We start from the raw sequence: 13,474 nt of genomic DNA on the forward strand, positions 1-13,474 counted from the left end.
CATAAAGAAGATGTCCAGTAGAACTCCTATCAAAATGAAATGGAATTTCCTAAGAGCTAATTGGTGCTCTTACACAAGTTCCCTTCATTTCAGTGGGTTTGTGCAGGAAAGACTCCCAGTAGTTCATACAATGGACATGTTGGGGGTAAAGAGGAAAGGGAGGCCCTGAACTGCAAAAGCCAGTAGCAGATAGTCGCATTCTAGAGAATTCAACTGAAAAGGCAAAGTGTAAGAAAAATGTTTGGTAAAATCTATGTAGTTACAGGCATGTTTCTGTTACACAAATTTGCTAGAGAAAGAATATGGCTTCTTTGTACAAGCTGACCTGTTTTGTCATATTGGAATTACAATGGCAGCTCAGTAACCCTGCTACTTCACTGTGGGGGTTGAAGGAAGTATGGATCTTAAAAGAAAGGAAGAGCTCATGAAGCAGTGTGTGACTAGTTGCTCTTTGTTAGGTTGCTGTGGGTAACTGCTTGTTACCAGGGCTAAAACAGCCAAATGCATTCTGACTCCTGTTCAGGGAGAGGAGTATCTGCATGAGACTGTACACCCTTCTAGAATGAGGGGGAAGATTTCTAATCCACTCCCATCACTCTGCCTTAATATTACAACACTTCGAGGATTTTAAAAGTATATTACAATCAAAACAAGTTTGTGCTTAGTTAACACCTATTTTTAATCAAGTTTTATAAGATAATGTCTGAGGACTGAACTGGATCTATACCACATCTGCATCCCCTAAATTAACCAGTTTCAAAAGAATCAAACATTAAAGATAAGGCAAATAACAAAGAGGGAGGGTATGCTAATTGAACTGAATTTCATCAAGCAGGGATGACATACATTGAGAAATAACTAAAAAGCTTACACAGGTGACAAAGAGGATAAAATACAGAAGCTTCCACTAATGCTAACCAAGAGCAAAACACTGAATAGTGGGATACAACATCTGATGCCAGGCATAGCCATGTGACTTAATGACAATATAAGCCATTTGTTGCAGATAGATACTTTGCATCACTAAAATGTTTGGGAGATTTCGCCATTGCCAGAATCCTCTTCTGTGTCGCTTTCTGTTGCCAAACTGTGGAATACATGAATGATATCTTTCTCCTTGGATGAAACTGCTCCAAAAAACAAGGAATGGAACTAGAAAAGGCAATAAAAGGAGTAAGCTACCTGGACAGCAGTGCCTCAACTAAACCCACAATGTTGCATCCTGGGGCCAAGCTAGATGTGACCGTGGCAGATCCATGTGTTGGAATCAGATTGCAGCTTAATCTTGAGCTGGATTGGGGGGATAATTAGAGTGTGGGAAGTAGTAGTTGAATGCCATCTGCCTGTGGGTTTCCCCCAATAACATGTCTGCAGCCATGCTTCTGCTACACTCCATAATTGGAAGGAAAACCCAACTAAAGAACTAGGGGTGGGGGTGTGAATGGGAAGGAAGGGTCAGCTCCCCTGCTCAGTCTTAATTCCTCCCCCTGCAACACACTACAGGGATTCAGCACAATGCATGTTGGATTATGCCACCATCACATTTAGCCCTTGTGTACCAGTTTGGGCCAACATCCAAGTAACTTTACAAGTAGTCTCTTCCACCAACCCAAAAACCCTTGGATTGGCTTTTCTTAAAGCAGCCCTTCCTGCCATGCGAGACGCTGGCTTTTGAAAACGAGTTTGTATGGTGGTGTCCAAAGAGACAGTTGCAAATCACTGTGTGGGATGTGTAAAAGTAGCTCTTCTGAACAGTAGAGATGGTTTCCTGAATTCCAACCAGCCTTCTGCCATTCCCTTAAAAAGGCTTATGGAATAAAACCATTATAAAACAGTTAGCCTTGGGAGCAAACAGTGTTTCAAGTAATATAAACTGCAACTAATGTTGCAATGGAACCATTGTGCTCTGCTGTGCATGGAATGCCTTGCTTTCTATTAAGGATGTTAAACCTTTGTTGGTTTCCGATACAAACCATTCGAGTACAGTACCTCTTCCTTACCTTATCATACTCGGGATCAGGTGGGACCACTTTCCCCATAATGGTACAGTTATCTGTGGTGGCTGTTTCTGTGTCTTTCAAGTTTCTGTTAGAGATTATATCTTTATTGCTTCTCTCCAAGGCAGGGCTCCTAAAATGCCACAAAATTGGAAGTGTTGTATGCCTTTTCAGTTCTAGCAAAATCTTTCAAGCTTTAACCTTCAGGTCTACTTTAAAAAAAATAACACAACAGGTTTAAAAAACCCAAATGCTGTAGATCAGTGGTTCTCAACCTGGGGGCCTCCAAATATTGCTGAACTACAATTCCTATCATCCCCAGCTACAATAAATTGTAGCTGGGGATTATGGGAGTCATAGCTCAGCAACATCTGGAGCCCCCAGGTTGCGAACCACTGATCTACAGCATCTGGGTTTTTAAAACCTGTTGTGTTATTTTTTTAAAGTAGACCTGAAGGTTAAACACTACTGCTTCTAACAGTGGGGGTGTTGTTTTTCATGCTGCAGTGGACAATCTTCATGTGTGGGTCACACTTGGTCTGTCAATTCTCAATTGAAGATCATCCATCAGGCCAACCAAGGCAGTCTCCACCCCATTGATCACCCGAAAGCCAGTTTGAAATGGGTCTAGATGAACAGTTTCCCACAAGACTGGGAAACTGGAGACCAAGACCTGGAGACCAAGACCAAGACAATCCAAGACCTGGAGCTGGGAGGCTACCACCTTCTCAATCAATTTGTTCTGCCATGGAAGATTGGAGACAGGTCTGTCATTGCTTAACTCTGAGGGATCCAAGGCAGGCCTCTTCAGAAGTGGTCTAATGACTGCCTTCTTAAGACAAGGAGGCATCCTGTCCTCCCTCAGAGAAGCATTTATGATCTTTACCAGGTCCTCTACAACAGCTTCCCTGCCAGATACTATAAGCCATGTCAGGCAAGTATCAAGAGGGCAGGTGGTAAGCCCCACCATTCCAAGCAACTTGTCCACATCTTCAGGGGTCATGAACTGAAACTGATCCAGGGTCATCACATAAGAAGAGCTGCTGGACACCTCGGCAATTGTGGAGTTTGAATCTAAGTCAGCCCGAATATGAGAGATTTTGTCCACAAAAATGCATTAAAAAGGTCACAGCGAATAATTGTTGGTTCCAAGTACTGATTCAAGGGGGAAGGGGTGCACATTAGCCCCTTCATGACCCTGAACAACTCCATCGGACATGAACTTGCGGATGTGATACGGGAGGAAAATAATCACCTTTTTTGCCGCTCATATTGCCTGAGCATAGATCTTCAAATGCTCTCTGTAATGATCTGTCAGATTTGAGTCGAGTCTTTCTTCATTTGCGCTCTAGTTGTCTACCTTGCCACTTCAGCCCCTGTAGTTCTTCCATATACCAAGGGACCAGTTTTGAAGTGGGTCAGAGAAGACGCTTAGGAGCGATTGTGTCCACTGCGCTGGTGAGTTGATTATTCCAATTCTCCACCAGAGTGTCAACAGAGTCACCAGCAGAGCCAACACTAAATCCCTCCAAGGCTTCCTGGAATCCTATTGGATCCACTAACCTTCTCGGGCAGACCATCTTAATGGGCCCTGCAGAGGTGGGACGTGATTGTGAGTCCAACCTTGACCAGATGGTGGTCCATCCACGACAAAGGGGGAAATCACAGGAGTCCCGACCCATGGAACACCACCCTGTTCAGAGTGAAAGACCAGATCAAGCATGTGACCAGCAATATGCGTCGGTCCCAAGACCACTTGGGATAGGCCCATAGTTGTCATGGCTGCTATGAACTCCTGAGCTGCCCCAGACAAATTGGTCCCAAAATGGACACTGGAGTCCCTGAGCACCACAAGCTTGGGAGACTCCAACGCCAAGCCCGAGTCCAAGTCTGTCAGCAGAGTTAGGGACTTCTTTGGGCAGCGGGGCGATCGGTACAACTCCTCACCCAGGATTTTAGACAGAAGCTGAATTAAAACACCTACCCACCTTCATACACCACGAGGGCTCCTAAGCCAAACAGCCTGGCCCTCACTCATTATCCCCCCGAAGTGGCTTCACCAAAGGGGTGACAGGCAGTGTTCCTAGAAAAGCCCAGAGCTGGGCAGCTGACCCCAGGAACTGCTGAGTCACCCACTCCTGGCCCCAGTCCTACACACACTCCCCAGATGTTACCCAAAGGCAGCAGGCTGCAGTCTCACAGGGGGAAGCAGAAACAGGTAGGTGGTAGTTGGCAGGAGGAGCCGACAGCACACACTCTGTCTCCCACCCCGAATAGCACTGAAGGAGAAGCAGATGGGCTTCTCCTTTCTCATCTGCTGGGATTCTTGTTTAATTGACACAAGTTGGGTCAAAACTGGCCCTGAGTACCTCAGAGTAGCTTACCAAGTGGACGACAGTGGCAGAAGATGTTAGGATGCCCCATCATAATTGAAACAGAAAGCAAAATGGCTTTAGAACTGAGCTACCAACTAGCATGTTATTCTGTTCTCATCTGAACTCCATAAAGCCTAAAAGCTGTAAGTAGTTGGTGTGCTCTTGTGTTCTGGTGCATGCCCCTTGAATAGCCATTCTTAATACCAAATCACACACAGAACATATTTATTCAGAAATTCTCCATGCCAACTTATTTTTTTTATCTTGAATGAGGACACAAAAGCCATCTATTTGAAGATAATGTAGTAACAAGAAACACCACCACTGTATACAGTAACTAGAAACCGGTAAGATCTGTGGCTTTGTTCACACTGCATGTTATTTTAGGACAGGTTGCAGCTAGGAGCTTTTCTTGGTTGTGTCTCTGGTTTTCACTGGCAATGCCAATGAGCAGATACAGATAGTCACCCTTTCCCAGGGTGAATTAACTAAGGTTGAAGTCCTGTGCACACTTTATTGGGAATAAGTCCTATTAAACAGGGCATAATTCTACGTAAACATGCATAGAATTGAGTTGTATAGATAATATTTTCCTCTTAGGCCCTGACTGTATTGTGAAGGATTCCAGGATTTGACATCAACACCTCAGATTTGTTCAGGATATGAATAAAACCTGAGAAGGTATGAATCACCTGCCTCTACAATACTGAATAAACCCAGCTTCTTTGGCTACTATGCCAATAAGGGCAATTAGTTCGAGGTGGAGGGAGCATTATTGATGAACAGCAGCAGCAGCAGCAAGGTAAGAAGCGATTCTCTCTAATACAGTTCTGCACTTTGAACTTTAAATGGTCATATAACTTATCCTAACTAGTAACTCCTTCCAGGGACTCAGCAAATACTTATTGTGGTAGCTGCAACAGTGTCAATTGTGTCCTCTATTGTACTTAGAGAAATCGCAATCCATTTTTAATTTAGTATTTTCCAGAAATAATTGACTTCAAATTCAGCATTACCTTTTCTGGTCTTGCACAGGATACGGAGAATAGTGGGAGGAGGTCATGTTTTCAGTATCTGCCAAGGTAGCTAAAACAAAACTTGCTTCTATCACCACATCCTCAATGCTGAAGGCAACGGGCCTTTCAATGTAAAAATAAGAGGTTGAACTGGTAGACACAAATATATTTCTACTTCATACCTTTGGTAAGAATAGTTGCATATCCCCTACTTATGTAAAGAAAAGAGACCTGGTTTCTGATTCTGCTCTCTACTTTTGAAAAGAACTACTAAAATACTAACTGGCATCCCACTATAGCAACACATAATACAGTTCAAAGATGTTATGAAATCCATCAGTGGCTTTAGGCACACTTTTACATCTGTGATGAACTGTGTGATCCATGTGCACAATGTCACATGACTGCATGTGGGGTCTACCTGTGTGGATTCCTTACCCGGAATAGCTATTTGTGGAGGAAATCGGTGCATGTAAGGCCATGCTTAAACACAGCTGCTTTCAGGAAGTGGGTTTAACTGGAGGTTTAAGCCATTTTAACTACTAGTTTTGCAAATCTAACTTTTAAAGTACAGCAGCTATTCCTAAATTATTATAGAACTTTTGTTTTAAAAATGTATCAACGTACTTTCCAGAAACATCAAAATGAACAGAGACTGGAGCACTGATAGCTTCTGCAAAAGCCAGAAGTCCCTAAACAGAAGTGAAAGATGTGAATTAACTTCAAACATAACACACTCTGGAGAATTAGATAAGTATGTTTTAAGCTTGGTATTCCGACCTCTTTCAGAGGGGACAACTCACCATCTTCTTATATGCTTTGTTGCGATGGCTGTGGGCTTCCTGGAGGCGTCTGATAGGTCATTGCTGGAAATAGGATGCTGGGCTACATGAACCAGGATCCTTCTTATGTTACTTACAAGTAAATTCCACTGTGCTCAATGGGGCTTACCCCTAGGTTGCTGAGCATAGGATTGCAACCTTAAAAACATCTATTTTATAGCACTTTCCCTCAATTTCCTTGCCCTTCCCCTGAACTGGGGGCGGGGTTCCCATCAAAACAGGAGAGCAGAAGCTTGGAAGATACCGACATGGTCTCCATGCATGTGCAAAGCCCATTTGTGTAAAAAACAGAGACCACATCAGAGTGCCTATTTTATAGCACTTTCCTCAATTTCTCTGCCTCCTCCTGAACTAATGCCCTTCAACCAGCGGCTAAAGCGCTACCTAAATAAAACTATGTAGCAGATGCTTATAGAATAGGATGGAGTAAGTAATCCTGATATGTATTTTACCATCAATTAAACCTAATTAACAACTTTACCTTTAGCTCTTTAAGGCAAAATGTAACTTCAGAGTCAACTCCAACTTGAAAGTATTCAAATTCTTCTGGACGGAGATGTATCTCAGTATGCATTGTCTTTGCAAAATCTGTTCAAAATCATGACAGTTGCAGAGATTTAAAATAAAGGAGTCTAACAACAAAACCTGAGGACTTCACAGAGAATAACCAAAAATACTTAGCAAAATTCATATTTAAATGGGACACATGGCCATTATGCATGTTTGTCAAAAGCAGAGTCCTGAATGTGTTACAGTGTGTGGGCATGCCATCTTATATGTGATTTTAAGTGTGAAATTGGTATTTCAAAATACTCACAATTGTTGACCATAATCATAATCTTTGTATCTTATTTTGAGTATTTACTTACATTTATTATAAAACAAACAATGAACTCACCTGCATTGTTTTTTTAAAGTTGTTTTTCCCCGATGCATTGCTGTATTTAATTGAACTACATCAAAACAATTATTGATTGAAGCCAGAAATAATCAATAATAATTTTTTGGAAAGAGAACATTTTGGTGGTTACAATATACTGGAATTAGACTATTTGTTTAATGTAATGATTCTTGTGAAAACATACTGGTCTAACTTATGCATAAATGCATATTCTAACAAGTTTTCTTGCCTGGCATTTTCTGCTTTCTCTAATTTTCAGCCACAATGTGCAAAGCACACACGTTTATTAAAATATGTTCTTGCATTCAACACTCTTAATTACAACTTTTCTGGGCTTTCTCTTAAATTGCACAATGAAATTTTAATTCTTACCCATTTCATCTTCAACATAAGTCTTGAAACAAACTTTCACTGGTGTTACAGCTAAGGTTATTTCATCTTGATAGGTTGGGAAATGAATCAATATATCAGACAGCTGCCTGAGAAATTTAAGAAATGATAGTATTTAGGATTACAAATTCTTCCCTATGCTTTTGTGATTGATTAGGACTGGCTGATTAATTTACCATAAATAGGCATATGAATTTGGCTTATTATTTTCAAGTTCAATTTTTTGCTTATTCATATCAAAGGACCACAGCAATCTCTAAGGTACAGTCAGAAATATCAACTATACCATGGCTCCCACTTAGAATTTTCTGGCTGTTCATGTGCAAACCTGGAGTAAATGAATGGAGCCCAAGTGCAAGATCCTGTGAAGGGTTTGGGCACAGAGGTGCACATAGGTAACTTTGGAGCTTGTGCGCGCGTGTGCGCACACACACACACTATTTAATGCATTTTTAAATGCAACCACACCACCAGACTAAAAAGGATTTGGAGGCCCCCAGCGGGTGTGGAGGCCCTGGACTTCAGCCTGAAAGTCCAGGGGTAAGAGTGCTTCTGTTTGGGCACCTGAGTAACTGTCCTGCTGGATGCCCAACAGAACAAGAACTTGTCCTTTCAAAAGTTTGTCTTGCATTTGGTGAGAACATGGGGAAGACAGCTGAGTTTCCCATCCTGCAAGACTTTGCTTTCATTCTTGCAAAACATATATCTGTCTCTATTCATAAGCTAGATGTTTTGGCAAGAGGTGAGCCTTTTTTATGTTTATTGCCATCTGATAATTTGTGACAAGAATCCTGTGAGTTGTTAATATGATGTTACCTTGTCTGGATCTTCAGTCTATTGGGGCACAGATGCTTTGCAAATACAGCTTGCAAAGGTTCACTCTCTTGAAAAGCCAAATTATGAGTTTTCACAATGCCTGAGAAGAGAGGATAGGAACTGAAATGAACATGTTTGCATTCTACGTTAAACAAATATTTTCCCTCCTATGACAAAATCTCCTAATATTCTCTTGTTCTAATATGTTAGTGTGAAAGTACACATTTAGCTGTGTGTGTGTGTGTGTGTGTGTGTGTGTGTGTATATATATATATATATATATATATATATATATATATATATATATATATGAATGAAGTAGGCTAGATATTGGTATTGCCTTTTCCCATATCAATATATCTGCTTGTTCGTAATGCTCCCAGTTGTGGTATGTAGTGGGTAGAGTGTTGGACTAGGATGGAGGAGACCTGAGTTCAAATCCTCATCAGCCATGAAACTCACTAGGTGACTCTGAGCCAATGACTTCTTTCTTAGCCTAATGTGCCTCACAGGATTGTTGTGAGGATAAACATAACCATGTACACTGCTCTGGGCGCCTTGGAGGCAGAGCAGGATAAAAATGCTAATCAATCAAAAAGCTTCATCATAAAAGCTTGCATCTGGTATTTCTGGCTCACTAAACTTACTTGCCCTGAAGAGATTAAGTCCTTAGGTTTCTTATTTTGATTGATAAAACAATAACCATTTGCCATTTTGAGGATAACTTCGGTCACAACAACAGTAGCTATGCACTCAAGCCATGCCAGTGAGATGTTCTCCCATTGTTCAAGGCCCACTTTTACTTTTTGCAGTAGAAGCTTGAAATTCAGTTTCTGCAGCTGAGACAGTGGAGCAAAGTAAACTGTTTTTGAGCAGAGGCTTCCCAGGTGTGTGTGTGGGGGATTTTTCTCCCATGCCAACCAAATCTTCTCCCAAATAAAGTGTATACTGGCATATTTGATAAGGCAGTCAGCTGCATCAAAATGGCTTGCTGTATCATAGAGACAGCTACCACAGAATGCCATTTAAAAGTGGCCTTTATGAGGTGGCTGTTCTGTATGCACTGGCCCTTGGATTGATATTTACTGCTATATGAATCTGCCAGTGCCCTCCGATCATCATCTCAGGCTCTGCTCATGACTCCGCCACTAACAGAGATCCGGTTGGCGGGGACTAGAGACAGGGCCTTCTTGGTTGTGGCCCCTCGGCTTTGGAATGCCCTTCATGAAGAGCTTCGCCATGCTCCATCCCTCAGTGTCTTTAAAGAACATCTTAAAACACATCTTTTTAAGGAGGCTTTTTAATATCATTATTTTGTTATATCTGGTAGGTTCTTTAGCTTTTTATAATTTTCAGTTTTAATTTGAACCAAATAATTGTTTTTAATCTGACTTTAAAAAAAAATAATTTTATTACTTATATCTGTGTCTATGTTATTGTTATAAGCCGCCCCAAGCAGTATTGCACTGGAGGGGCAGGGTATATATATTTTAAATAAATAAATAATAGATCAAATACCAATTTTCTGGTTTTCATAATACTGAATGTCCAGTTCCTTTGCATCATGGTTTGCTGAAATAAGGGGCGGTATCTAATGCCCTCTAGTGGGCACTGAGTGCTTAGCAACCTTTGTTAAAAGAGCTAGTGGCATGTTCTCTAATATATTCACAGCATACAAATCTAAATGTCTTATTTGCAAATATTTATAATTTGTCCCATCATGTTTATCTCTGGAATAGTGTTCCTAACAATATATTTTATGGGTTGTATGTAATTAACCCAAAGCAATTAAATAGTATTCTTAAGTCAGAGAATTCAAATCCAACATATGCCTTTTTATTTAACATAATTAAATGTATTGATTTAGTTTTATTATTCATTTATGTGGACTGGGCTCTGAAAACCTACCCAAGGCATACACTAAATCTTCTTGGTTGATCTTTGAACACTTGACTATCTGCTAAAGGCCAAAAATTATGTTTGAAAATCCAGAGTATCTGGGAAGTCCAAAGCCCCAACTGGCAAGCTGAACCAGTTGTGTGGCTCTTTGGATCCTGGCCTACATTTTTAACCCTGCCTCTCTGCCAATAACAAAGCTCATAAGATCTCATGCTAACTTACCATGTTTGCAGAGAAGCTGAAAGACAATATGGCTGCTGCTGAAGTTTGTATAAATGATGCATTTCTCTACATTCTTTTCCAGCGTGTTTAAGCACCTAAATACAGGTAGCACTGCCTGAAATAAAGTGTATTGTTAATACAGATACTTCTTATGAGAAAAACATAGCTGTTAAACATTAAATATTACAAAGGTTTGGATATTAATATGTAAAGAATAAACATGCAGTTAAAATGCAAAGGTAAAATGTGCCATCAAGTAGATTTTGACTCCTGGCGCCCACAGAGCCCTGTGGTTTTCTTTGGTAGAATACAGGAGGGGTTGACCATTGCCTCTTCCCGTGCAGTACGAGATGATGCCTTTCAGCATCTTCCTATTTCGCTGCTGCCCAATATAGTATCAGCGGGAATTTGAACCGGCAACCTTCTGCTTGTTAGTCAAGCATTTCCCCACTGCGCCATTTAAGGTGGGTCAGTTAAAATGTACACTACAACAAATATTTATATACATATACTGTACCGCTTTTCAATAAAAGTTTCCAAAGTGGTATACCTAGAGAAATAATAAATAAATAAAAATTGCTCCCTGTCCCCAAAGGACTCGCAATCTAAAAAGAAAGGTAAGATAGACACTAGCAACAGCCATTAGTGGGGTGCTGTGCTGGGGCTGGATAGGGCTAGTTGCTCTCCGCCTGTAAGAGAATCACCATTTAAAAAAGGTGCCTCTTTGCCCAGTTATCAAGGGAGTTAAGACTTACACTAACAAGTGCAGGAAAGAGACCTAGCTCAGTTAATTGGTTCTGTATAATACTGTTTAAAAATAATTACTGTATTGTGTACTAATCATAGATCATAATCTTCAGAGCAGGGACTTGTCCTCTTGTAGAATGGCATATTTATTTAATTTCTGTCCTGCCTTTCAATCTAGAAGGATACCACAAGGTAGCTTACATCAAACAGTAAAATACAATTACACTCTAAATGTACCCACGCCTGCCTGCCCCCGCCCCCCTACAACTGAGGCTTACCTTTATTACTAATTTACACATCTGTTGTACATAATTTTTATTCCGACACAATTCAGGTACATTTCTACAAGAGTAGTGTTGAAAGAACATAGATGAAAAGAAGATACAAGCATATGCCGACCTAGAAGAATTCACAGACCTTAGGGAAAGCTGTGGGTAGGATTAAATACTTTATCAGTTTGAGATTATATCTACTTCAAGTCAGACAAGCAAATAATAGCAAGCAAGCATTAGAGCATATAACTCAAATAAACACAAATTTTTCCCTGTCTACCAATTTTGTCATCTCTTTCTCTGCTTCCTCCATGTCAAAGTTTAGATTGTATTCCCCTTGTGGGAGGGACCTGTCCTCTTGTACCTTGTAAAACATTATACACGTAGATGGATCAAAATTAGTTCACATAGGAGCAGATGATCCTTCCCCTTTAACGCTGGCTATGTCTGCACTAACGCAGTTCTGTAGCAAACTATAACATTGTACTTACTCCTTTTTCAATAGGATCAAACCAAAATTCATCGCCAATTCGAGCTAGAGCATGTATGGCCCTCCCAAATACTGCAGAAAAAATAACAATAGTGTGTTTGCATTCTGAATTAGTTATGTAAGAAACCTTCAGTGTGGAAGCATCGGACTTCTCTTACTTCAACCTGTAACAAAACATAAAGTGGCCAGGAATTATGGGAGGAGTTGTTCAACATCTGCAGGAGGGCCAAAATTGAGTAGCCCATATGTCATGGTGCATTAAGAGCATACTGATGTATATCCTGGGCCTGTGGTGTTTTTAATTTGTAATTATGGTATATTAGATGCTTATTACAAAGGTTATTTGCATGTATGAACACACACATACTTATATGCCAGTGAAAGAGGAAGGGAAGGGAAAGACAACGCAATTCAACCTGTCCTTTCTCTTTAAAAACTGCATCAAATCTAGAAATACAAGAAAATATTATCAGAATATTATCACAACTGGTCTCCAGATGTTCTTAAAAAAACCCCAAAACCACACATTTTTGAAAGGTGGTTCATTGTAATAAACCAACCTCCCCCAAACATTTTGTGCATCCATTGTTTTTTAAAAGTCTTAGTACATTTTTATTTTTCTTGCAAAATCAGTTTTATTGTAGCTAATATTACTATTCCTAAATGGATCTCAGAGTGTTTGGGGTTCTCTCAACAGTTGTTTCATTTTATTATGTATTTATTCAATTTATATACCACCTTTTAAAAAGTGGCTCAGGGTGTTTTACATTAAAATAATTAAAAAACAAACTAGAAGCCAGGCTAAAAAGCTGGGTCTAAGATTCTTCTGAAGGTCGCTGTGGAAGATAATCCTCTCACATCCCCTGGTAACTGAACAAAGAGACATCTTTTAAAAGTGGTGATTCTCTTGTATTTAGCAGGGGGAGAGCAACTGGCCCTCTCCATCCCCAGCACAGCAGCCCTCCAGTAGCAGTTGCTGCTGTCTGTCAGGTTTCTTTGTAGATTGTGAGCCTTTTGGGGACAGGGACTCTGTCTATCTGTTTGCTTATTTATTTGTAAACCGCTTTGGGAAATTTTGCTGAAAAGCATTAGTGGTATTTGTATGAACCAGTGACACCTGATGATCTTAGTGAGCTGCAGGCGCTACCTCTAAGGTGGGTGCCCCCAATTACGCACTTCATCCTACGGGAGAGGTTTATTTAATCATAAACCCCCATAAAAAGAGGATTTAAAAAAATGAGCGGAGGTGGGGAGAAGTGTCCTCCTGCCGCCCGCCTCCTAGAAGCGAAAAAGGCGGGAAAACCCGCCTGAGGTAAGAAGCGCGGAGAGCATCCGAACACACGGAGGTAGAGCTAAAAAGAAGAAACTAGACATTATAGGGGGCCCTTATTTCCGGCTTCCACTCGAGCGCCGCCATATGCGGGGCAGGGGCATCACGCGGAAGGGAAGAACACATCCCCAGCGCCGAACCACGCTCTGAAACATCCTGTTTCATTCGTTTTGTACC

General features: G+C 40.8%; 1 protein-coding gene across 9 annotated transcripts; it reads right to left on the reverse strand.

Annotated features, from left to right (window-relative positions):
- Window positions 1-654: 654 nt before the first annotated feature.
- Window positions 655-13,457, reverse strand: RAD9B (RAD9 checkpoint clamp component B). Of its 9 annotated transcripts, none has more exons than XM_053279739.1 (11): window positions 13,115-13,444; window positions 11,969-12,039; window positions 11,484-11,633; window positions 10,459-10,573; window positions 8,338-8,437; window positions 7,504-7,610; window positions 6,712-6,818; window positions 6,016-6,080; window positions 5,389-5,511; window positions 2,001-2,130; window positions 655-1,152 (listed from the first exon to the last, which is right to left on the reverse strand). In XM_053279739.1, exons 1-11 carry the CDS (start codon window positions 13,146-13,148, stop codon window positions 1,024-1,026), a joined length of 1,131 nt encoding a protein of 376 aa, XP_053135714.1. In that variant the 5' UTR covers window positions 13,149-13,444; the 3' UTR covers window positions 655-1,023. The 9 variants fall into 9 exon arrangements, 8 of the variants coding, with proteins under 8 accessions (XP_053135714.1, XP_053135717.1, XP_053135715.1 ...); XM_053279742.1 differs by having other exon boundaries at window positions 11,484-11,604; window positions 13,115-13,443; XM_053279740.1 differs by having other exon boundaries at window positions 11,484-11,604; window positions 11,969-12,131; window positions 13,115-13,443.
- Between the last annotated feature and the right edge of the window lie 17 nt (window positions 13,458-13,474).

This window comes from Hemicordylus capensis, chromosome 15, assembly GCF_027244095.1.
Source record: "Hemicordylus capensis ecotype Gifberg chromosome 15, rHemCap1.1.pri, whole genome shotgun sequence".
In the NCBI taxonomy this organism is placed as follows: Eukaryota; Metazoa; Chordata; class Lepidosauria; order Squamata; family Cordylidae; genus Hemicordylus; species Hemicordylus capensis.

Excerpts from the sequence above, each read along its gene's own strand:
- RAD9B (XM_053279739.1), bottom strand. The coding sequence starts at position 13,148 with ATGAAGTGCGTAATTGGGGGCACCCACCTTAGAG. Across the intron at positions 6,819-7,503 it reads TTATGTTGAAGATGAAATGG|ATTTTGCAAAGACAATGCAT; the intron begins GTAAGAATTAAA and ends GATTTTGAACAG. Across the intron at positions 5,512-6,015 it reads CATTTTGATGTTTCTGGAAA|GCCCGTTGCCTTCAGCATTG; the intron begins GTACGTTGATAC and ends TTACATTGAAAG.